Here is a 26,130-nt window from a genome sequence, read left to right on the forward strand (position 1 = left end):
GACGCTTTGGTCCAAATTTTCAAAAGTGGCCTCTAAGTGCTGGTGACTTCAAAGGAGGCTTTCTCCTGGCACACAGACACACGTGTGAGGTAGGTTTCAGGATCAGGGCCTAATTCTGGATAACCATCCTTTGCCACTTACCCGTCTCTTGACTTCCACTGGAGTTGTATATGCATGCTCTGATACACGATCCCTAAAGCTTAGCACCCAGAAAGAGAGATGCTCAAGATCAGAGGTGACTTAAAAATGTGGGACTCCATCTTAGTTCTTTAAATTGTGGCAGATTACACTGATTTTTTTTCTCTTTTATACTCATCTGTCCTTCCTACTGGCCTATGCTCCTTTATATAACTCATAAAAACAAACACAAACCTTCAGATATCTAAAGGTGTACAGCATTTAGGGTGTTTGAAAACCCAGGATTAATTCCCTAGTTCTACAGCAGACTTCCTGTGTAACCTTGGGCAAGTCGCTTAGATCCAGATTTTAAAGCTATTTAGGCATTGCTGCACTCATTGTAATGCTTAACTGATTTAGGAGTTTAATCTCATGAGATCAAGGCTCCAAAATCATTTAGGTATTGCCATGCAGGGAACAGAAACCCTAAATAACTTAAAAAATCCAGGCCTTGAATCTCTCTGTACCTCAGTTCACCATTACTGTATCTGTAAAGTGGGGATTACCAGCATTTCACCACCCCACAGTGGTGTTGTGAAGAAAAACAGGTTAAAGACTGAAAGGACTATACAATAGTCCATGTAAGCACAACAGGAAGATTTCTCTGTATGGCATCTCACAATGCTCCTTTTTGCTTGCTTGGCAGCATGTCAGTGCCAGTTTGATAAGTCATAAAGGGACTTGATTTTCAGAAAGTGTTTAACACCCAACACCATCCAAAAATCAGGATCTTGTATGGTGTCTCAAATTGGGCATCCAAAAATTGAGGCACCCAAAAATCAGAGTAACTTTGAAAAAACAGCTAAGTGTTTACATGAATAAGAAGCAAAGTAAAAGTGATTTTAATTTTAAATTTTCTTCTGTTTTTAAAATTTATAAGAATAACAGAGATGTGGGGTTACCTTGACTGTGTAACTGGAAAAGATGCATATGCAATGTATTGAACACAAATATAAAATATTGAAGAAAGAAAATCTATGGATTTTTACCTAATGTTTTAGTCCTTCAACATTAATTTGAAATTTTAGTTGATAAAGAATAGTCTAAAAATATCTTATGTTCCATGTTCATTATATTTCTGATTTGCATGGGGATTTGTCACAACAGCTCACTGGGTGATACTTAACTTGTGATGGAGTCCTCTAAAGCTGAGTTTACACAGCTGTGGAAAGAAAACCTAGCAGGGATCAATTAAAAAGTGCAACACAAATCTTTAGTGAGACAGCAGCCACAATACACAGAAAATGAGTGCTTTAACTGTATTAAATGTAATCCTAACCAAAATAAGTTTTTACTAATTTTCCCCATTTAGGGGACATAAAGAACTGTCTTTTGTCATTTAAAGCCTAAGCTAGGTCTCACAAAAACAGAAATTTACGGAAGCAAGGCAAGTAAATCCATTTAGAGAGGTCAGAAGAGCGTTAGTATTTTGGACATGCTTCTCATTCAGGTGAACTCCCGCATTATGAGCTGATAGGATGCATAATAAGTCAATGAGGCTTTCAGAGGTCACCTTTGTTTTTTGCTGATAGCAGTGTGATAGTGACCTGGAGCAGGTCATGAATGTGTCCGATTTATCTGCACCTCTCATTATTGAACAACTAGAGTAACCAAGCAAATGAGACCCCAGACACACTGTCTCTGTGAGGGACATATTTATTACCAACCTGCAGAATTTTACACACAAAGGCAGCCCTGGGGAAAGTAAAGCCTCCACAAACTGATGCAAAGAGATGAGGAGTATAAATAAGCAGACAGCTGAAGAGGTGAAAGTCTCACTAACTCACCAGCACATCAATAATACAATAATGTCATCAACTGACTGTGGACTCTGAACAATGCTTTTTTGTTGTTCAGTTAATTAGTAAAAGAAGAGATTAAGGGGTTTAATTTTAATCTCTCTCTCTCTCTCTCTCTCTCTCTCTCTCTCTCTTTCTAACCAGGGAGGTGGGTACACACAGACAGATGGATAAATGGATAGACTATTATCATGTAAGAATTACTGAGGATGTTAGTGTGGGCAGCTTTTGTCTCCAACCACCTTTCCCGGTGTTACTGTGAACACTAAGGGGTCACCCACATGCCTCCAAACTTGACTGTACTAGCAATTGAAGGGAGGTAGAAGGATATGAATTTTAAGCAGTTTCCTGAATGAATGAAATTCTGTGTTCCACCCCACCCCCTGTTCTCCTTATGATGACAATTCACAACAGATAACCTTCCCACTGAAAAGCCCTGAAGCAAAGTTAGTTTTTACCATAGCAAATGCAATAAAAAGAAGAAAGAGGAAGCTGAGGAGGGGAGGAATTAATTCAATGCTAAACTTTTTTCCACTTTCCTTTGAAATAACACTGTACTAGGAAACGTCCTTAAACACTCATCAGAATTGGGGCTCAATTCTTACCAGATGCTGTAAGCTTCTCCCTCTCTCTTTTATTTTAGTAGATGCTGGTAGATGTCTGTGAATTGGTTCACCCCCATAAATCAGACCGTCCTGCAATGATCACTCTGTCTGGACAGCAGTGGGCTGACCCCTACTGCTACTGAATAATAACAGAGAGGAAGCTGTGCTAGTCTATATACTACACTATATACCCCTACCGCTATTGTTTCACTGCTGTTAGGTTGCACAGTCTTTGATGAATCTAACATTTCTTCATCAATGAGCTTTGTCTCCTTTTTTACAACTTATCTTTAGGGTACCAAACTGTAAAGCAAATCCTATTATTTCCTTTGTATTCCTTTAAATCCTTATCCTTTCAGTGGAATCCCTGTCCTGCTTGGTGGCAAGACCCTCAGCTCCCACTGAGATAAGTGGGAATTAAAAAGTATACAGTAATTAGAGCCCTGGTGCTACTTATGCATGTTGCCCTTAGGAAATTTCTCAAGGCTACTTCCAGGAATTTGTATCCATAAGCTACTTCTGGCATATGCATGTGAAGGCAATGTGCTAGTATCACTTGTCATAACTCATATTTGGGTTAAAATGCAGACCGATGCTTAAGAAGTTATTACTTCTATATTCTCATAATGCAGCTACTGAGACTGTCTTGCACCTGTACTGAGCATGAAAATTCCAGTGAAATCATAGAAGCAAAACCAGCGAAAAGTTTCTCATAGACTTGAAGTCATCCAGGACACAATCCCCAGGCCTGTGGATAGTGCAAAGTAAACATTTCATAAAGCCTGAATTCCATCTGATCTCCAAACCGGTCACTGGAAAGGAAACACTCCTGAAATCCACACACGCAGACTTACACGGAAAGTTCCACAGACTGCCTGACAATCTATCCCATAGTGAACACATGCCCAAGAAGTTGCATAACATTTCAGCAGGGCTGGCTCAAGGCAGGGGCTAAACTACAATCAGCCTGTCAGCGCTGGGCTCTGGGGCTGTCTCAAGCTAGGTGATGTCTTATAGCCAGCACTGCAATGGTTTGTTCGGCAAACATACCAGGGAATAAACAATGCACAGGAAACACAAGGAGTCAAAAAGAACACACATAGTGGTTATAAAACTGAAGCAGAAGGAAAGACATCACACCCAGGGTGAATTACTATTCAAAATCCAGGAGCCAAGCCACACTGTCGTCCTGCGGGCCCCCACACAACTTGTAAGACAAGCAAGCAGTAAAATAGGTAGAGAAAATAACTCACCATTGGCAGGTACACAGAGGTTTCCAGAGCCACTTTTAACTAAGAATGAATTAGGGACAAACTCTTCCTCAGAGTCAGAGTCCTGGGTTGGCTGGGCCACACCATTGCCTAGCAACCTTCTCTGGCTCTCATTGGCGGGAGGGGTTGGGGTAGGGGGAGGGGACTGCTCAATAGGGGTTGATGAAGCGGATGAACAATGCAAAGGAGGACCTGTGAACCACAAACACAAACACAGACAGAAAAATAAAATTATAAGGCACACAAGGAAAATCAACAGAAAACATGCACAGTGTGTGTGGGGGGGACTTTAAAAAACCAGGACACACTGCACATATTTATTAACAATACCTGTGTAAATATGCACGGTGTGTGCATTTACACGCTGCACAGGCACGTCTCTTTAGTTGTGTGTATATATACCTAGACAAACACACAGTCAAATATGTATATGCTGTACAGCGAGCATTTTATACGTCCAGTAATTTCCAGCCTAATGTAGAATGTGTGTCTGTAATGAAACAGACCATCAACAAGTTAAAGCACCAAAATTAGGCTTTTTTAAAGTTTTACTAGATTGATTACTAGATAAGCTTTTGTGAGTTCTTGACAATTATTCAGAACAGTTCTTGGTTTGGATTTACTGATTCCTCTGTACTGTTAATAACCAAAAGATCCCTTACTCACATGAGTAAAGGAGGGTAAGACAGATTCAAGCACTTAAGTGATGTGCTAATGCATGTCAGCACACAAATGAAACTGACTAGGGAGGGGCTAGAATAAACTTAATCCAGGCAGTATAATTTTGTTCATGAAATCTAGAGAGATGTAATAGTATAATAAGTATTGTTTATATAGGGCCACTTCTGACTCAGTGAAAGCGCCTACTGACTTCAAAAGAAGTTAAACTGGGCCCAGAGTTAGTATTTAGGCCCTAATTCTGCAAACACACTGCAAAGAGTTTGCAGTATCTTAGTATTTAAAAGATAGCAAAAATATTTCTAGATTTTCAAACAAAACTGTCAAATAAAATATCCTAAGTGACTATACAAAATTTATTTAAGCTTGATGTCTGAGTATGTGCAATGCATCACTGAAAACAAGAGGAATATAAACACAGACATGTAAGAAGTTAAAATACAGGACAATCCATTTAACAGTGTTGGGTTTTGTGTTTTGTTTTTTCTTCACTCCTCTGAAATACTTCATATGAAAGTCAGAATGATAAATCTGGCAGTCACATTTTACAGATACTGAAAACCCATTAAAATTACTCAGTGCTGAAAAATCACTATGAAAACTTTGTCAACATTCTAAAAGGTTTTTTTTTTTAAAGCTATACATGAACATGGCAAAAATACACACCACACTACTGTTCCACAATATTTCTTACTAAACATAATGTTGTTTGCAGTGTTTGTGTAGCTGTATTGGTCCCAGGATATCAAAGAGACAATGTGGATGAAGTAATACCTTTTGCTGGTGAAAGCTTTTGAGATATGCAGAACTCTTTTTCAAGGAGAAACAAATTGTTTAGCACAAGTAGTTAACACACATTCTAAAGGACCTTTCCATATAAAGTGGCCTGTTAGCATCCCTACAGCCATAGGGCAAAGGAGAGATATACATATATATATATAGAGAGAGAGAGAGAGAGAGAGTATGTGTGTTGGCCGGGGTTGGTGGGGTGTTAATAGATTAATGACTGTTGCAACAAGCCATACATGCATTCATTTTAGTGAGTAACAAAACCATGAACTTAAGCTCCCAGGCTCATCTTTTGAAAATGTTATGCAGTTTTCCTTTGCAGATAAGGACGGGAAGTTAGATCTGGAAGGATCCTTTTGCAAAAATGTTCACCAATAGGTGATACATGTTTATCTCTTTTATCCTTTTTCTGTTTGAGTTCATTTGAGAGTATAGTGATTCTCTGGTTTCACACAAGCAATACTAATTGGCCTCAGGCTTCCTCCACGGTGCCTAGATCAGGCAGTGCATATCTCAGATGAAATCATATATTATAGCTCGAGCCTAATAATACTGGCCAGTAGGCATAATGGTATAAAAAGAAGTCCTACATTCAAAACGTCAAAATTTTGTCAATTGGTATAAACATTGCACCACCCCCATGCCTCCCCACCCACACCATATACTGCAGTTCCTTGGAATTTATTTTCTCTCATATGAAATGTGGGGAAGCCTCCTTTCCTGGTTTGCTCCCCACTGACAAAATTGATTTTAAGCAGCTGCCACCATACAGCTTACATACTAAACTTTCTACAGACTTCAGTGGGAGTTACACAAGCCTTAAGCAGTACATGATCAGACCTTTAATATGAAAGATTCCATCAAAATCCCACAGCATTTTGCAGGTTACTGGCACATATTGCTGTGGGTATCTTGGAAAATCCCTCCTTATTCATATAGATGCAACTGAGAATTCCACGAGGCACAGGATTAGGGTTGCCAGTAGCCAGGCATGCAGTTTGTGAGTGGAACCCACAATTTCCTTTTTTTTGCTGTTGTTTTATTTTTTAATGGAGATACACATCTCAAAGAGCTGGAAGGGACCTTGGGAGGTCATTGAGTCCAGTCCCCTGCCCCCTTAGCAGGACCACGCACCTTCCCCTGCTTTAAAAAAAAATCTATTTATCCCAGATCCCTAAATGGCCCTCCAAGGATTGGGCTCACCGGAGGCCAATGCTCAAACCACTCAGCTGATTTGATCTGCTGACCAGGCTGTTAAAAGTCTGGTAAGTGGTGCAGCAGAGCAAAGTGAGGCTCCCAGAAGTGGATGATGTGTCCCTGTGGGCCCTAGGCACAGGGGCTGCCAGCGAGGCTCTGTGTGCGGCTCCCACTCTGAGCACTGGCTCTGTGCCTCCCTCTGGTTGAGAACTGTAGCTAATTGAAACAGCTGAGCTGGTGCCTTCAAACAAGGGCAGCACAAAGCCTTCCCAGCACCACTTGTGCCTATGGGCCAAAGGGACATGTTGCCAGTTCTGGGAGCAACTTTAAGTAAGCATGGCTGCTCCTACACACCCTTTCCCAGCTCTGAACCCCTTCATGAAGCCCACACGCTGCAACCCAACTGCCTACCCTAGCTCTGGGCTCCCCTCCTGAACCCAAGCTCTCTCCTAGGACCCACTCCCCCTTCTGTAGCCCCACCACCCCAAACCCTGAGCCCCTCCTGCATTCTGAACCAGGAATCCAGCTTGGAGCCCTCCCTCCACACCCCAACCTCCTGCTCCAGCTAAGATGACTACGTTGCTCTACAGCAAACATGGGATACCGGCCTCCAGGAATGGGGGTGCTGTTGTTCCACAGCAGGGCTCCTCGGCTGTGGGGACTCCTGCAGCCTTCAGATGAGGGGAAGCAGAGGATGGGGATTCCACAACCTCCTTGCAGCAGGCAGGGGATGTCTGGCAGCAGGGGTGCAGTGCTGGGGAACAGGGCAGCTGCACCATGGAGGAGCTTCCACGTAGCAGGAGCTGCTTTCCTGAGGTGCGGGATTCTGAGGAATGAAGAATTGGCCCCTTGGAGGGGTTCCCTGGCAGTAGGAGCTGTCTCCCCTAGGTGTGCAATGCCAGGAATGAGGCAGCCACCTCATGGCAGAGCTCACCAGCAGTGGGGGCTGCTGCTGTGGGGTGCTGGGGAGTGGGGCAGCTGCCCCATGGAGTAGCTCCCCAGCAGCAGAAGCTGCTCCTGCAAGGCACAGGGCATCAGGGAACGGGGCAGCTGCCCTGTGGAGGAGCTCTTTGGCAATGGGGGCTGCATCCCTGAGATACCTTATGCCAGGGAACAGGAGCCCTGCAAAATACGGAACAATGTGCCCACTTTCTTAAAAAAAGTCAGGACGCCTGTGACGCAGCTTAAATAAGGGACTGTTCCCAAAAAGCAGGATGGATGGTCACCCTAGTCCCAGCCCCAAACACTCTCCTACACCCCAAGTCCCACATCCTCACCCCCACACCCACAGCTGGAGCCTTCACCCCCCGGCACCTCAACCTCTCTCCCAGTCTGGGGTCCCCTCCTATACTCTGAACGCCTTTGCTGCACCCGGCTCTGTCCCAGAGCCTAAACCCCAAATCCCTTAGCCCTGACCCTACCCCAGGGCCTGCACTACCTGTGGAGTCCTCACCCGCCCCCCACAGGTCTGTCCCTACCGCATGAAAATGTGTGGATGGGAGAAAGTGAGCAACAGAGGGAAGGAAGATGGAGTGACCAGATGGGTCAGGGCCTTAGATAGACTGAGGGGCAAGGCAGGGGTGGGGCAAGGCTGCTGGGTTTTCTTCAGTCAGAAAGTCAGCAACTCCACACAGCAGGGGTGGGGAAGCCCCAGCCTATGGTTTGATCCAGAACACAGCTTATCTGGATCCAGATACTGAGGCTCAGGGCTACCATCCATGGTATCTGGTCTGCAGCAGAGTGGAGGGGCAGAGCCCTGAGCTCTGCAGGCTGGACCAGGTAAGCTGTGATCTGGATGCAGACCGTGGGCTCTGCCAAGGGCCTGGGGGTAGGAGGGGGCAAGAAGCAGCTCTGGGCTCCACAGCTGGTTACTGCTGTTCTCACAGATGGAGGCTTTCTACTGCTGCTGATTGGCTGGAACTGTGGCCAATCAGAGCAATGGAAGGTGGTGCCTCGTAGGAGCTTGGAGGGGAGCACAGCTGTGTGCATCCAGGGGTGCTGCAAAGGTAAGTGCATCACCATCAAAGAAAACCCTGTCCCTCAAGAAACCTCCTGTGCTCCATCCCATCCAGACCCCTATCCCATCCTCTTCCTGCACCCTCCCTCCAACACCCCGCACCGCAAACCCTCCATCCCCTCCTGCTCAGACCTCACACCCTGCTCCTGCACTCCTTCCATTTCAGGACTCTGATCCCCAACCCCTCTGTTCCAGACCCCATATCCCAACCTCTACTGCATCTTTCCTCTCACCTAGACCCACACCCACAGCCTGCTCCTGCACCCCATTGTGGCACAGATCTTCTACCCCCAGCTCATTCCTGCACTCTCCGTCCTGCCCAGACCCCATAGTCCTGGCTTTCATTCAGTTGGGGGCCATGTCATCGAGGTGTTATTTTTGTTTCTCTCTTCTGTGGCTCCCAACTGACTTGTCTATGGGTCAGTGGTGCCTGACCTGAAAAAAGTTATGCACCCTTGCTACACAGGATGAAGATGCGTATTAGTCACTCATGCTCACAGCTGCATGACAGGGTATATAAACACGTCATATTACTTGTATCAATAATGGTTACATTAAAAAGTCAAACATATCTGACAGCCTCATGAAAGAGAATAACATACACTTTGATGCACGAATAAAGAGACAAAAATAAAATTTAATCAGTAATACAAATATAATAAATAATCTACAAAAATAACACAAGAAGGAGATAAGGGTAAATCCTGCCTACTTTCTCACTCAAATAATCCTATTAAAGCCCATGAGATTAAGCAACTGAGTAAAGGAAGAAGGTTAGGTCCATGTGCTTTCATTCTGGCTGCCAAAGCACAATTTCTAATTGACATAGAATGAATCCACAGCAACACTGGATCGCTATGGAATCTGAGCTTGTGGGCCAAGTCTACTGACATGTGCTGTTTTTCCCTCCAAACACGATAAAACAGAAGGACCAGCTAACCATTCATTACGCACATTCTTGCAATTTGGAAACTAACTAAAAGAAAATAAAAATATATCCCAATAATGGGCCCCCTGGCACCAATTTATAAGAATCCCATATATTCTCTTGTATTGAATAGTCAAAATTGTGCTCTTTAGGATTGAGGCAGGGATAATGTAATTAGAACTCATCTGTATGAATGCTCTGTTACTTTTGCTGAGTCAGAGAAAACCGACCAACTTATTTTTTTACCAACGTGCCAAGATTTCAGATTAAGACATTTCTGGAACAATCGGAAGGAGAGAGAGAGAGATGCTAAGACCTCTAATGCCGCCATAGAAATTATAAAGAAACACAAACTCTAAATATGAAATAACAGAAATATTCTATTTCTCTACTTAACTAAATAATCCTGCAGTTCTATACAACTGCTGTATCGCTAGAAGAAAAGAGAGCCCAGCACAGACACAATATAGTCTGAGGGAAAGGTAAAAAAAAATAATAAAGAAAACGTGAGTTTACACTATTCATTTGGGCATAATTGTGTAAAACACAATGGTCTCCTAAAAGGCAATGTACAGTTGGCAATATCAGGCCCTTCGTAACTTTACCATATTGGACATCAAGGCCGTGTCTACACGTGCCCCAAACTTCGAAATGGCCATGCAAATGGCCATTTCGAAGTTTACTAATGAAGCGCTGAAATGCATATTCAGCGCTTCATTAGCATGCGGGTGGCAGCGGCGCTTCGAAATTGACGCGGCTTGACGCCGCGCGTCTCGTCCAGACGGGGCTCCTTTTTGAAAGGAGTAAGGGGACTTCGAAGTAGGCGGGGTCCTTTCGAAAAGGAGCCCCGTCTGGACGAGACGCGCGGCGTCAAGCCGCGTCAATTTCGAAGCGCCGCTGCCGCCCGCATGCTAATGAAGCACTGAATATGCATTTCAGCGCTTCATTAGTAAACTTCGAAATGGCCATTTGCATGTAGACGTGTAGACGTAGCCCAAGTGGTTATTCCAAATGGGTTGTACTAACTCCAATATATATTGGAAGTGGGATGATGTGTATCTACCCCCAACTGGCCATGAAGAGTTAACGAACTGCTGTGGGCACCGTCAGTTTGTCCCTGCATCACCTTAAGCACCTCTCAGGCTGGGAAAGAAAGAGTGAGCTGCACTGGGAACTGACCAGGAAGGAGAACAGACAACAAGCTCCCATGTCATGTGAGAAGCCTGGGGGCCAGGAGTTGGCTGAAGATGGTGGTCTGTCAGGGCCTACATGTTAGTTTGATTCATTAGCAGGAACTTGGTGATGAGTTTTATGGCACACTGCTGCAGCTGGGATGTGGCTGAAAGGAACGGGAGTAAAAGCTAAGGCCAGAAGGACCAAAGGTTGTTTCAATGTATGTTTTTGTTGGATTTTGTCATAGGAACTTTGCTACCCTAATAGGGGTTGACTTCTCTCTGTTACTAAGCCCAGGAGGTGAAGCCACGTCCATAACTGAAGTGTCTGGAAGACTGTAGGGGAAACTGAGGCAGAGCTGCTGTGGCACTGTGCCATGCCATAAGGGAACAGGAGGGATGCCACCTCTGCCACAGAGGCTTTGCCAGAAAGCAGGTAACTTGGGGCATTTACAAATGAAGGGTTATTTTCAGCTTGAGGAGATGTACCTGTGCTATCTCCAGTTTGAGCTAGTGTGCTATAAATAGAAACACAACCACAGTGGCATGAACAGGAGGAGGAGAAAACCACCCCAAGCATTGTCCCTGTTCTTAGATGGCAGGTATATATTCAGAGTAGCTAGCCTCTATTGCCATGGTGCTGTGCTATTTCTAGAACGCTCGTTTGAACAGAGTGAGTGTGGATGTAGCTCTTTGAGCTAGGAATTACAGCTCCAGCTCCAAGTACAGACATACCCTCAAGCAAGTAAGGAACAAGTTAGGTCTTCCTGCATCCATGGCTGGTTACTTTTCAAAAGAAGCTTCAGTCTCCAGTTCAGGAAAACACTGAAATGTGCTTTTCTTTCAAGAACTATGTACATCTTTAGTCGATCCCTGTTTACGAAAAAAAATTACATCCCATTTCTTTCAATAGAAACAAACATCTGAAACTAAGCTCATGAGTAGGTGCTTGCTGGAGCCTTTGTATGGAACTCAAAGACTATTCTGACAAGCATGGGAAGTAATGAGGACCAAAACCTCACTGCTTCAATCAAACAGATACATCTAGCAACTATCTGAAATGTAGTATCCTTAGGGTTTGGTTTACAAATGAAGCCCAGTAAGGACTCTGTATACCCTCTCCTACAGCAGGTAACATAGTATTTGTCTGCATATGGCTTCCAATTTATGTGAATAAAATGCCTTGTCTATTATGTATTATGGCATGACACCAAAAATTAAATGGTTAGAAAAGTAAGTGCTGTACAACAATGACTTTTCATGCTGTAAATAGTGTAAAACAGCTGTTTCCATAAAGTTTAGTGTTGGTGAAAATACTCAAAAGGATATTGCCTGCAGTAAAGAAACTGGCAAGATCACATTTTTACCTTTCTGTTTTCCCTCCTTTAGGACCTTTCAGCTGGGGATCTCATGGTCCTTTACAAGAATGATTTCAGTCCAGTTATGCTCCCGTTAGGCTGGGGTTGTTACTGTTTTTCTCATGGATAAGGAAACTGAGGCACAGCCTGTTTATGCACACACAGTGATGAAGTGAGTCCCTGACGAAGTCAGAAACAGAATGCAAAACTCCGAATGATCAATTCCATGTTCTATATTGGACCATTAAGGACTCAAAATCTGACCTCTTCTCACCTTAAAATGCTGTTTAATTAGCAGAATATAAAATATATATAATCAGAAAGTAGGAAAAAGTACAGGCTATTCTCTATACAATGAATGTCTACACATCTATAAGCTAAGGTCTATGTGGCCCCTCACTGAGGCTGAGAACTGCTGCATACATCAGCATGCTATGCTGTAACTCCCCCATGTGGATGCTGCAGGAGCAAACTATATGTTGAAACTCTCTAATCTGGCATTCTTGGACTTGACCAATGCCAAGCCAGAGAATTTACCAGACCATAGGAATTCAATATTTTCTAGCAATACTACCAGCACGTCCACTGCTTACTGGGCTCTAAGACATTTGGGAGTAAATTAGACCTAAATAACAGCACAGAACACTGAGAGCCAGGACTGGTGGCTGTAAACAAACTTTATGGGACTGCAGGAAACTTGACTACACCCATGACAAGTGAACATCTGGCTGATTAAAATCACGTACAACCATGTATGTTGCCGGACCACCGAGTGCCCAACTAGAAAGGCTGAACCTGTACAAGGTAACTTGATTCTATGACCTTGTAATCATAGATTCATAGATTTTAAAGCACAATGAGATGACTGTGATTATCTAGTCTGACCTGTACGACACAGACCATAGAACTTTTCCAAAATAATTGCTAGAGCATAGACTCCTTTAAACAAGATAGGTCTCACACATTACATCATGTCAGTTAAAATGTGTGGTTTATTATACAGTCCTAAAATAAAGTTTATAACAGCTATGCAGAGGAGCCTTAATTACACTGACAATGACCAGCTCCATTACAATCAAATTATAACACAGCATATACCTTGCCTTTTAAAAAGAAACCCCTAGCAGCCCTTCTTTAGTCAAAGCATACCTGGATAAATGATACAAATTGTGTACTCTGTAATGTGCTGGATGAGTTTTTAAGTCTGTCAGACAAAAAGGGAATCTCAACATATGAGCTTTTTTAATTCCTTGCACAGAGATTTTGAGCAATCCTTCTTGACACCCAAACTAAATCATACTGATGCATACTAAAAATGTACCTACTCTTGAGTGGGAGAAATCCATGACCTGCTTACACAATGGAAATGCATTTGTACCTATATTTGGCCCCCGCAAAACATGAGTCAGTCAATTTCCCCTCGCCTTTCCTAATTGACTAAAACTGTTCAGCAAGAAGCAATGTAACAAGGGTGAGCTCTTTCTCATGCACTCCTTTAAAATGAACTTTCTCACACAGGTATCAACAGAGCTGGCATCAGGGCAATCCAACAATTGCATTTGAAATAGGTTGCTGACAGAAGAAGAATGCAGGAGGGGCACTGTCTTGCCTCCTTAACAGTGTTAACTTGCTCTCGCTGTAGAATATAAATACAATAATTTGTTCCAGGTGCCTTCCTGAGCATTGGAATCCCTGCTGCTTTGAGGATGGGAAAGGGAGAATATCTATGCCAGAATAGCATTTTGATTTTCGAGGTGAGGGGAACATATTATTTGAAACAGGCCCCTGATTATCACATGGCAAAAGACTTTTTTCTTTGCTGGCTTTCTCTGAAAGGGAGGTAGTAAGAGAAAGAATTCTCCTGAGGACTCACTGCAGTCACACCTTTTCTATGGGCAGCATATCATGCCTTTCATATGGACAGCATAAAACGGCTTTGGAAAAAAAAATGGCCAGATTAGCTGTCAGGCAAAATATGTCAGTGAATTACATGAATAAGAAGCTGTTACCGAACTTCATTGCTGTTCTTCAACAATAGGTGGCCACAACACTGCTAGATCAACTGGAAGTATATATCTTGTACTGAGAACTGATTTTTAAAAGTAACTTTTGAAAATGATTCTTAATTATTTATATTTCCTGAAGTTCAACTGAGATTGTGTGTGTGTGGTGTGTGTGTGTGTGTGTGTGTGTGTGTGTGTGTGTGTAACGGGGGTTATTTTAATAATTTTGTGTGTTGATTTACAGGTACAGAGTGAAGAGGAAGAAAGAAAGATACAAATTAAGGTAATCTGACCAAAAAAATGCAAATTAAGGTAATCTGAACAAGAAAAGTCTGGACGGTTACATCATCAAAATGAAGATTTAAAGAGATGTTCTTTGAAAATGAAAAATAAGGGTGGGCACTGCATAAAGGTCTAGAGTATTAGAAACAGGGCCAACGCATGGTTAGAATGCAATAGTGAACCTCACTTCAACTTCCATAGACTGAGGGGAGCATATAGAATCATAGAATCATAGAAGAGTAGGACTGGAAGGGACCTCGAGAGGCCATCGAGTCCAGCCCCTTGCCCTCATGGCAGGACCAAGCACTTTCTAGACCATCCCTGAAAGCCATCTATCTAACCTCTTCTTAAATATCTCCAGTGATTAGAGATTCTACCACCTCCCTTGGCAATTCGTTCCAGTGTTTGATCACCCTGACAGTTAGGAACTTTTTCCTAATGTCCAACCTGAACCTCCCCTGCTGCAATTTAAGTCCACTGCCTCTTGTTCTATCCTCAGAGGCAAGGAAGAACAAGTTCCCTCCCTCTGCCTTATGACACCCTTTTAGATACCTGAAAACTGCTATCATGTCGCCCCTCAATCTTCTCTTTTCCAAACTAAACAAGACCAACTCTTTCAGCCTTTCTTCATAGGTCATATTCTCTAGATCTTTGATCATTCTCGTTGCTCTCCTCTAGACCCTTTCCAATTTCTCCACATCCTTCCTGAACTGCGGTGCCCAGAACTGGACACAATACTCCAGCTGAGGCCTAACCAGTGCAGAGTAGAGAGGGAAAATGACTTCTCGTGTCTTGTTCACAACACACCTGTTAATGCATCCTAGAATCATGTTTGCTTTTTTTGCAACAGCATCACACTGTTGACTCATATTTAGCTTGCGGTCCACTATAACCCCTAGATCCCTTTCTGCTGTACTCATTCCTAGGCAGTCCTTTCCCATTCTGTATGTGTGACACTGATTGTTCCTTCCTAAGTGGAGCACTTTGCATTTGTCCTTATTAAACTTCATCCTGTTTACCTCAGCCCATTTCTCCAGTTTATCCAGATCCTTTTGAATTATGACCCTATCCTCCAAAGAAGTTGCAACCCCTCCCAGCTTGGTATCATCTGCAAACTTAATAAGTGTACTTTCTATGTCAATATCTAAATCGTTAATGAAGATATTGAACAGAACTGGTCCTAAAACAGACCCCTGCAGAACCCCACTAGTTATACTTTTCCAGCAGGATTGAAAACCATTAATAACTACTCTCTGGGTATGGTTATCCAGCCAGTTGTTCACTCACCTTATAGTAGCCCCATCTAAGTTGTATTTGCATAGTTTATTGATAAGTATATTATGTGAGACCATGTCAAATGCTTTACTGAAGTCTAGGTATACCAAATCCACCTCTTCTCCCTTGTCCACAAGGCTCGTTATTCTATCAAAGAAAGCTTTTAGATTGGTTTGACATGATCTGTTTTTAATAAAACCATGCTGGCTGTTCCCTATCACCTTACCACCTTCCAAATGCTTGCAGATGATTTCTTTAATGACCTGCTCCATTATCTTTCCTGACACAGAAGTTAAGCTGACTGGCCTGTAGTTTCCCGGCTTATTCTTGTTCCCCTTTTTATAAATGGGTACTATATTTGCCCTTTTCCAGTCTTCTGGAATCTCTCCTGTCTCCCACGATTTTCCAAAAATGATTGCTAAAGGCTCAGATACCTCTTCTATCAGCTCCTTGAGGATTCTAGGATGCATTTCATCAGGCCCTGGTGATTTGCAGACATCTAATTTTTCTAAGTAAATTTTAATTTGTTCTTTTCTTATTTCTACTTCTAAACCTACCCCTTTTCCACTAGCATTCTCTATGTCAGGCATTCCTTCAGATTTCTCAGTGAAGACCGAAACAAAGAAATCATTAAATATCTCTGCCATTTCCAAATTCCCTGTTACTGTTTCTCCCTCCTCACTGACCAATGGCCTTACCCTCTCCTTGGTCTTCCTCTTGTTACCACTGTATTTGTAAAAAGCCTTCTTGTTTCCCTTTATGCTCATAGCTAATTTGAGCTCATTTTGTGCCTTAGCCTTTCTAATCTTGCTCCTGCATGCTCGTGTTGTTTGCCTATATTCGTCCTTTGTAATTTGTCCTAGTTTCCATTTCTTATACAATTCCTTTTTTAGTTTGAGATCATGTAAAATCTCCTGGTTAAGCCAAGGCAGTCTTTTGCCATGTTTTCTATCTTTCCTACGCAGCGGGATAGCTTGCTTTTGGGCCCTTAATAATGTCCCTTTGAAAAACTGTCAACTCTCCTCAGCCGTTTTTCCCCTCAGTTTAGCTTCCCATAGGACCTTACCTACCAGCTGTCTGAGTTTACCAAAATCTGCCTTCCTGAAATCCATTATCTCTATTGTACTGTTTTCCCTTCTACCCTTCCTTAGAATTGTGAACTCTATGATTTCATGATCACTTTCACCCAAGCATCCTTCCACTTTCAAATTCTCAACAATTTCCTCCCTGTTTGTTAAAATTAAATCTAGAACAGCTTCCTCCCTGGTAGCTTTGTCAACCTTTTGGAATAAAAAGTTGTCTGCAATGCAATCCAAGAATTTATTGGACAGTCTATCCCCTGCTGTATTAGTTTCCCAACATATACCTGGATAGTTGAAGTCCCCCATCACTACCAAATTCTGGGCCCTGGATGATTTTGTTAGCTGTTTACAGGTATCACAAAATGATGGGAGTTTTGCTAAGATTTTGTGGCTCCCAAGCACATTTTTCTCTCTGCTATAAACTGCCATGAAATGTTTTATGCCATGTTTGGCTAGGATGGTATATTCATTCCAAAAAAGTCCTTCCCATGGATGAAATAGCCGATGGAAGGGAAAGAATTTGAAAACAACCTTGACAAGTTTGCTGAACACACTCTGTGCCTTGAAGGTTCTTTGGACAAACATTCATCATGATGGAAATAATAATGATGTTGCACGTACAGAAGAGCTGGTACCACAATCAGACATGCGAGTACTGTGTGGCTCACATGAGAAGGCCAGCCATATGGGGACTTCAGTTCAAAGGAATAAAAGGCCCAGCTACACATCCATGTTCTCATGCCTATTTTCTGTCACCCATATTTCAGAGATGGATTGCTGGGAGACAGGCTTTTCTGAGGTGGTCTCCTGACAGATGCTATCTGCAATGTGCTGCTGAGGTGCGGGTTTCATTGTAGATTTTGACTCAGGTAGCTTGCTGTAGCAAGGGGTGTGGGGTTCGTTAGTTTTTAAGGCGCTATAGGACTGCTTACTTTTTGTGAAGCTGCAGACTAACATGGGTATCTCTCTGAGACTATTTACCCTGATAGATGGGGAGGGAGAAGCAACTGGCTTTGAGTGGGTAGAATCAGCATATTGCAGCACCTCCCAGAAGGAGAGGGGTGGGAAAGGAATAGGAAATGGAATTATAAAAGGCCAGCTCTCTAGCTCCATCAGAGAAGTGCTGTCGGAGAAGCAGGATGTCTCTCTCCCATTGCAGGAGCCTGAACCTAATGCAGGCTGCTCTGGTGCCTGAGACCCAGAGGGACTGCTGGAGCTGCTGGACCTGAGGGACTGCGGAGACTGCCGCTTGCTGTCTACCTGAGGAAGGCTGATGATAACTTTGGAGTCCAGGTACCGTCAGAGGGGAGAGCATAGAAAGGAGCCCAGGAAAGCTGAATAGGGTTCATTAGTGTGAGTGTGTGCCATCTGGCCAGTATGTTGCCATCAAATTTCCCCTAACCTAGTGACACAACACTCCACCACTCTTTGAGCCCTGATTTGGGGAGCAGTGGTGTGCGAGGTCCTGTGTCTCCCTGCTGCTACCACCCAACCGTCAGGGGTGGCAGCCAGCCCACCTGGTTCTCAGGGAGCCTGCATAGGTCTGGCAGTTGCTTGAATTAGGGTGCCAGATGCTTGTGACAACCCCCTCACCAGGGAGCTAAACTCCCCTAGTCTGCTGTTGGCCGGAGTCCCTACTTGGTTGCTGTCCCTCTCTGATTGAGGGCCCCCAAGGCAAACAGACTTGCTACCATTGCTTGGCCTGACTGCAGGCCTGGCGTATTAACACTGAACTAATTGTCCCCTGAACCAAGGTACCTTGGAAGTGTTGTAGCAAGGAAGCATGGTCTCCCACCCTGATAAACACAGAGGAAATCAGAACCCCCTTACACATGCCCATACAGGGGCAGACAGGGAAGTTGCACTTTACAGCTCAGTTTCTCCTGTGGCCTAATTTACTCTGGAGTGGCATAGCTCTGCTCATTTTAACCTTGTGTATGGATGGAGGTTCACTGAAATGTGTGGCTACAGCCTGAACTTCTCAGGATTCTGCCATCCCAGAAAAAATGGGCTAGATTTTCAGAAAATTCTACAGGCCATGACATGAGCTGGCTATACAGCTGAGTCATTTGTGCACACAACAGCAGAAACTGCACCTGCAAGTACGCTGAAGCACAAATAGGTCATCTAATTTCCAGCCACATGAGAAACTGCTTACATAAATTAACCTTCCCATAAAGAGGGTCAATATAAACAATCCAAATCATTCCAGCCTATTAATGTTATTGCTTCTTGCTAGAGGAATATTTATGCAAATCATTTACATTTTCTAAAGTTTTATGGGAAGCACAACCCTAATTACTGATTCACATTCCAAAGGCTCTCTCAACTTTACATTATGCTTTTACCAGTTGGTTTTGAGTAATCAGTAGGAAGGATGATGAGCTGCCTGTGAAATGGCCTGTCTCAATATGACACTAATGCTGTATCTGATCAAAAACACCCAATATAAAGCCTGAGGCTCTCTGTAAATGATTACATACAAATCTGCTTAAAGATACATTTTCCATAATTTAGAACCAAAAGTCAGGCATTGTAGAAATTGCTTTCACTAAGCCTAACACTAATAAAAAGGTTTATAGCAGCCTTGCAAAACTTGAGACATTTGCTTGTGTGGGGTAAGTTTTCGTTTGGTTTTGACAGGTGAATCATTATAAGATTGAACGTCTGGATCATAGCATCTTTTGTGGCTGGGATGGTTAACTTCCACAGAAATTTTGCAAGGCTGGTTTATGTGAATTTTTTTAAAATCATGTCAGTGAAAACATACCAGTGGAATGCTGGAAACCAAAGCAAAACTGCATTGCATTCTCTTGTGTGCACCAGAACATAACTCTTACTAAATATATGGTCCAAGCCCAAAGTTCAGCCTAGATTCATCAGAGGGCTTGCCATATTTTATGAGCCTTCCAAGTGAACCTCAGCCAGTGTGGACAAGGCTTTACCCTGTTTAAATTAAGACTGGAAAATAAGTTTGAGGCAAGATCATATGGCCAAAGAGAAAGAGATGGGCATTCCCTTCCATCAGTTATGAGGGCAGTTAAGAGTGGAGAGCAAGATAAAGGTGGTGGTTGCAGGAGGACCTTAGGACTCTTCTAGGGGAAGGATGAATGGTGATAGGATATAAGTCTTTAGAAAAGGATTGATAGAAAATCTCATGGAGATGCTTCCTCCCCTTCCTTTTTGTCTGTGGTTCTTCAAACACTTTCCTCCAAAATACTGAGTGGATCCCAACAGGTGGGTGGCCCCGGTATAGCCAGAAGTATGGTACTATCACCTAAATTACATACCATACTAGAAGCTCAATGGAGAGTCCACAGATCAATCAGAAATGAAGATGGCATCCAAGGAGAGAGTCTGAAGCAGTGAGCATATATTGTGCTTTCTGGAAGGAAGAGACCCTGTCTAAATAAGTTCAATCTAAATAAAATGAGGAGAGGCTGCTGATGCCTGGAAAGCCCCAGAAGAGATGGGATAGTTCGAACATGAAGAAAATACTACCCATCTATCACTAGGCCAGTTGGGGAGGAAATCCTCTTCGGATGGGATGAGTGGGCCCCTGAACAAACAGGCAATTTGAGGTAAAGTTACAATCTTGGCTTTGCATTTTAGTATCACACAGAGCTTGAGAGTATTTGTTAAGCCTTTTATAATCATCAAGACATGCTTTATCAGATCAGAATATACCTTTTCCCATAATACAAGAACTAGGGGACACCAAATGAAATTGATGGGTAGTAGGTTCAAAACTAATAAAAGGAAATTTTTCTTCACACAGCGCACAGTCAACCTGTGGAACTCCTTGCCCGAGGAGGCTGTGAAGGCCAGGACTCTATTAGGGTTTAAAAAAGAGCTTGATAAATTTTTGCAGGTTAGGTCCATAAATGGCTATTAGCCAGGGATAAAGTATGGTGCCCTAGCCTTCATAACAAGGGCAGGAGATGGATGGCAGGAGATAAATTACTTGATCATTGTCTTCTGTTCTCCTTCTCTGGGGCACCTGGCATTGGCCACCGTCGGCAGATGGGATGGTGGGCTTGATGGACCTTTGGTCTGACCCAGTATGGCCATTCTTATGTTCTTATGTTCTTATGTTCTCATATTACCAACTAGAGAAAGAAGCATAAGTGCTTTTTAAAAAATTTGATTGAAGCCACTTCGTTGTGAGTTTACCATCCTATACATCATGGCTCATGTCCTTGACATCAGTAACAAGTAGAATATCCAGGGTCAATCTCCCTTTTCCATTACTGTTTCAAGTAGCTTCATTGAAAGCAAGCACCTCTCTAAACTTCTTCATGTTCAAAATCAAATAATTCTTCCTCTTTAGCTGAGAAGAACAGTATCGCAATATCTGACTCAAACTCTACTTCTGCAAGCTTCCCTTATTTAGCTTAGAGCCTGAATTATCTGAGAAAGGGGAAACTTTCTTTTCCTCAGCCTCTTCTTTCTATTGAGTTAGCACCTCAAATTATATTTCGCCACAGGGCATAGGACATAAAAAGTCTGAAGGTGTGGGTTCTGCTCCTGGATATGACACTGACTTGCAGTGTAACCATGGGAAGGATGCTTCACCTCTCTGTGTTTCTGTTTCCCCTACTATCCTGTATATCTTTATTATGTGTTTGCATGGTGATCTCAGTTAGAGCCTCTAGGTGCTACTGCAATACTAATCATAATGAAGAACAGATCAGAAGCCACTTATGCTTGAGAAAACCTTGCTATTTTGAAGGAGAGTTGTTCACAATGCACTAAAAAAGGGACAGAGGCTTGGAGACTCTGGCTCCATCTACATTACATTCCCCTTTTGGAAGGGGAATGCAAATGAGTGTGTTCAAAATGCAAATGAAGTGCTGATTTACAAATATTGTGCTTCATTTGCATAATCTTATGTGATCATGTTTCTGGAAGTGATTAGAAAAAACAGCTGTGTAGACAGGGTTTCTTTGGGGAAAAACATCTTGTTTTCAAAAGAACCGTGCTTCCTATTTTGTTTGAGGAAGAAGGGTTCTTTCGAAAATGGGATTTTTTCAAAGGAACCCCACCTAAACGGCTGGGGTTTTTTCGGAAAAAAAAATCACTTCTGGAAAGGCAATCGCATGAGATTATGCAAATGAAGTACAAAATTTGTAATCAGTGCATCATTTGCATTTTGATCATACTTATTTGCATTCCCCTTCCAAAAGTGGAATGTAGCATTGATGCAGCCTCTATGTGTCACTTCCTGGAGGCAAAAAAATTTATGAAATTTGGGGTCAGAATGAAGTCCAACTGCAGTTCACAGCTGCAGTACTCCACCAAAACTGCACAGCAGAGACACCGCCCTCATCATTGGAAGTCTTGCTCTAAAGTGGTCCTCCTTAAAAACAGGTCTTTGTGTCAGTATGAAAATCAGGATTAAAACATTGGTCACTGGTTATGTGGATGATGTTCTTCTCTGCTGGAAAATATTCTCAGAGTGGTGCTGATGATAGTGTTGCCAAATAAGAACTGTAATAACAAGACATGCTGCCATCAGAATTTGTTTTCAGACAAAAAATAAAATCTCTGTTTTAATTTTAGTTTCACTCCAAACCTAGAACACATCACTAGTAAATAAGCAACCACAAAAACAACGATGAAATCAATAGAGGAAAATATTCTGAAGCTATTAAGTGGGAATTCATAGCCATGACAAAAAGGAAAAAATATTTCCCTTCAAAATGACCGTGCATCAATTAACTGTCTGTTGCAGGCAAACACACTGATTTACAAAATACAATAACATTACTTGACAAAACTAGTAGACTATGAATACATCCTTTAACTAAGGTTTTCCAGTAATAGCATTGCAGCAACAGCGTGCCTTCATTTCTGTTTTTAAACAAGTTTTACGAAATAATAGAACGTTAATGTACATATTTATCAAACCCACAACACATTGAAAAACCTAATCTCTTCCCAGATACTGTACAGGGTAATTCCTGGCTTTTTCTTCTTTAGGAATATCCTAATGTTACATTAACGCATGCACATACACACTGTACAGAATTGCCAGACCAGAACAGACTAATTGTCCATGTAGTCTGCCATCTTTCTTGCTTTCTTTCTTGCTTTCTCCATCTGTGGCCAATTCTGGATAAATAATCCCCTCATAATTTAATTATACAGTACTATACTACAGAGCTATGTCTACACATGAGAGTTGTGTTGACAAAATGCCAGTTTGTCAACAAAACTCAGGGAGTGTCCACACTAAAAATACGTTCTGTCAATTTACTGTCAACAGAATGCGGCACTTTTGTCAACAGCCTTCTGCCTTTCCTCAGTGAGGCAGTACACCTTTCTCGATGGACTCTGTCAACAAAAAAAAGGCCATGTGGATGTTCTGGGTGGCCCTCTGTCAACAGACAGGGCCTCCGGGTCACCAGGAAGCCCTGATTGCTGTGCTTCCAGTTGGCTGCTCTGTCGAGAGAGCAGCTGAGCAGTCCGGCCATTCTCTTTTGACAGAGCAGACTGATTTTTTGATCCACTTTGCTGTCTGGCTGCAATCTGTTGACAGAAGTTTTGTAAGAAAATATCTTCCAACAGTAACTTCTTTCAATAGATTTTTGTACTGTAGACACAGACTTCGGGAAAATGTCTTCCTGACACCACCTGGTAATCAGTTTATGCAACCAAGCAAGATGATTGGTAGACATTATCATTTTTTCCTAGTGTAATGCCAACAGACCTAGGTTGGTAGCACCAGGGATCAAACCTGCGAGCATAGGGGTCTAAAGCCCTGCACTCTACCACATGAGCTAAAGGCCAGCTGGCTCTTAGCCAAGGCTGTAGAGTAGAGACTTCACCCACCCCAGATAAGGTCTCTACCTCTGGGTACAACACTAGCATGTGAAACTACAGTGGTAATTTCTATTATTACTCATGGCTCAGCCTTTTCTGAATCTCACTAAGTCATTTGCTTCAGTAATATCCTGTGGCAGGTAGTTCCACAGTTTACTTACATGTTGTATGAATTCCTCCTTTCATAAAATATTTTTTAAAAATTTTATCAAGACTCCTCTGCTTCTCCTGAATGTAGACTCAAGATGCACTGGAGGCAGGAAAGAGCTCTTGCATCATCTTGTCCAAATTTGCAGGCTACTGTATGATTGTTCACTACAGTATATCATTGTCATCATCGGATTGATGGACTACCATTACAGTATATCATCTAACGGTGTATCAAGTCTAATTTTAATTTTCTCAATCAGTGAGGCTGCTACAACTTTATTTAACAGATCATTCCACAGTTTAATAATCTATCTCTTACTGTCAATAATGCTTATCATATACAGCCTACAATGAACTCCCCTGCATTGGCTGTTGAATGAACTAGATAACTTAAATCTTTTTATACCTACTTTCTATCATCTTTTTTTATTATACTCGGTATCATCTAATCCTACATCTTTTGGTTACATAAACCGGTTTTGCTTTCAGTAGAAACCACTTCATTGCTGTGATTGAAACTTGAGTGATGGTCTGAAATCCCACTTAAATTAATGAGGTGCAGTATATTGTCTATCTAAAGAAGCAATGGCCCTAATAACGTCTGCGCGTCTTTCTGAAGAGCGCTGGACACTGCCGGGAGACATTTCTGGGGAACTCAGGAGCCAGGATTCATTGTTTCTTACCTACAAGGCAAGGTTTGGAATGGCAGCTGCCTGAACAGTTTGCCAGCAAGGCAGACAAGTTGGTGCTCCAAGGAGCTGTCACACGTCTCAGGAGTAGCAAAATTCTCACTTGCTGCGGCTGAGAGGAGCAGCACAGTAACTCAGTTCTGGGAACTCCAGCACACTGTCACATTGGCAGGCAATTGGGGGAGGTGAGGAATTTAGAACCAAGAAGGTGCTGGGGTTGTTCTGTCAAAAGTAACGGGGTGGCAGAAGCCTGAGTGTGACCTGTGTGCTGTCTGGTTGCATCATGGCAAGTGGTGACTAAACTGCACGCTAGTCTGGGCTGAACCTCAGAGCATCACACTTTGTTATAACCCTCAACAGAAATGGATGAAGCCACAATCTTGTATATATTAAACCTCCCACCGAGGTTTTATTGCCGTTCTTTCTTGTCCTACATACAGAGAAAATCCACAAAAGTCATGTGCTGTCCCTCTGTGCTCTTTTGGCAGCTCCAGGAAACCATCCTGTCTAATGACACTTTATGTGAAATAACCTTCACGCTTGGGAAATATGCAATCCATGATTAGCACTTACTTGGGCCTCTAAGATATCCACTTACCAAACTGTTACAGAAATGTTGGCAAAATGCATTTATTAAGTCCTTCTGCAACATTCAACTCAGTCATCTAGACTAAAGAAACAGGCTGATTACAGCTAAAAAAGCTAAGAATTACAGCTACTTGAGAATTACTAAATAAGCAGGGCACCTGCTGGGTATCAGCTACAGAATTAAAAAATAAGCGGGATTTCCTTTATTAGGATATCAAGCTTTACCATTATTTAGTATATTTGTTTAGCTATTGTATCTAATATATTTAATCTTAAACTTGCCTCTGATCTGTTTCTATTGCAAATGCTGTCAGTAGATAAAAAGATAAGAAAGACTAACAGAAATGAACAAGAATAGTACATTTTGAGGTCATGACCCCTGTTTGACCATATCCCCTCTATATTTTACAGATGTTTAAATGACTTCCACACAGCACATACAAAGAACACCCGGGACAGTAAAATGAATATAAACTACATGGAGGCAGTAAAACATTAGCCCCAGTCTGCAAAACTGTGTGCTTAAAGAAAGGCACTTATGTCCTTGTTGAGGCTTCTAGCCTGACATCCTGGCCACAGTGAAGTCACTGAGCTCATGGGAATAAGGGGACTTCAAAGTAGGCAGGGTCCTTTTGAAAAGGAGCCCCGTCTGGACGAGACGCGCGGCGGCAAGCCGCGTCAATTTCGAAGCGCCGCTGCCGCCCGCATGCTATTGAAGCGCTGAATATGCATTTCAGCGCTTCATTAGTAAACTTCGAAATGGCCATTTGCGTGGCCATTTCGAAGTTTGGGGCACGTGTAGACATAGCCTGAGAGTTTTACTATTGACTTCACTGAGGCCAGGATTTCCTCCCACAAGTGGCTTGATGTTAGAGGTGCTGAGAACCTGCAGCTCCCAATGACGTCAAAGTGGACAAAGATGCTAACAGATAATTGTTTATGTTTGTAAATGTTACACTAAAGCTTTATAAATCTTATTTTTTTTTTTTTTTAAGTTTTGCATCCACACACATCTTAGCAGGAAGAGAAGCAGCTGGAACCACAAAGGGAATGGAGGAAGTGAGCAGTATTGATTTACATTTGCCTAGCTTTTTTTCATTTCCATCCCAACTCCTTTGGGGACAGAAAAAATATGGCACCCACCCGGGCCGTGTCTACACTAGCAAGTTCGTTCAGAAAATCAGTCCCTTTTTCAAAAGTACACACGGAGCATCCGCACACAAAATGTGCTCTTTCAATCTGAAA

The 26,130-nt window shown here is 42.6% G+C and overlaps 1 protein-coding gene across 3 annotated transcripts in view; it reads right to left on the minus strand.

Annotated features, from left to right (window-relative positions):
- The window catches only part of TENM4 (teneurin transmembrane protein 4), a 493,982-nt gene that overhangs the window by 352,809 nt on the left and 115,043 nt on the right, over positions 1 to 26,130 (minus strand). For 2 of the 3 annotated variants that reach the window (XM_074983375.1, XM_074983367.1), the window contains exon 3: positions 3,835 to 4,044. The exons of the other annotated variant lie outside the window; for it this stretch is intronic. In XM_074983375.1, the coding sequence (XP_074839476.1) occupies positions 3,835 to 4,044 (210 nt within the window). The remainder of the gene's footprint in view (positions 1 to 3,834; positions 4,045 to 26,130) is intronic. 3 annotated transcript variants of the gene reach the window in all.

This window comes from Carettochelys insculpta, chromosome 1, assembly GCF_033958435.1.
Source record: "Carettochelys insculpta isolate YL-2023 chromosome 1, ASM3395843v1, whole genome shotgun sequence".
NCBI classification, from domain to species: Eukaryota; Metazoa; Chordata; order Testudines; family Carettochelyidae; genus Carettochelys; species Carettochelys insculpta.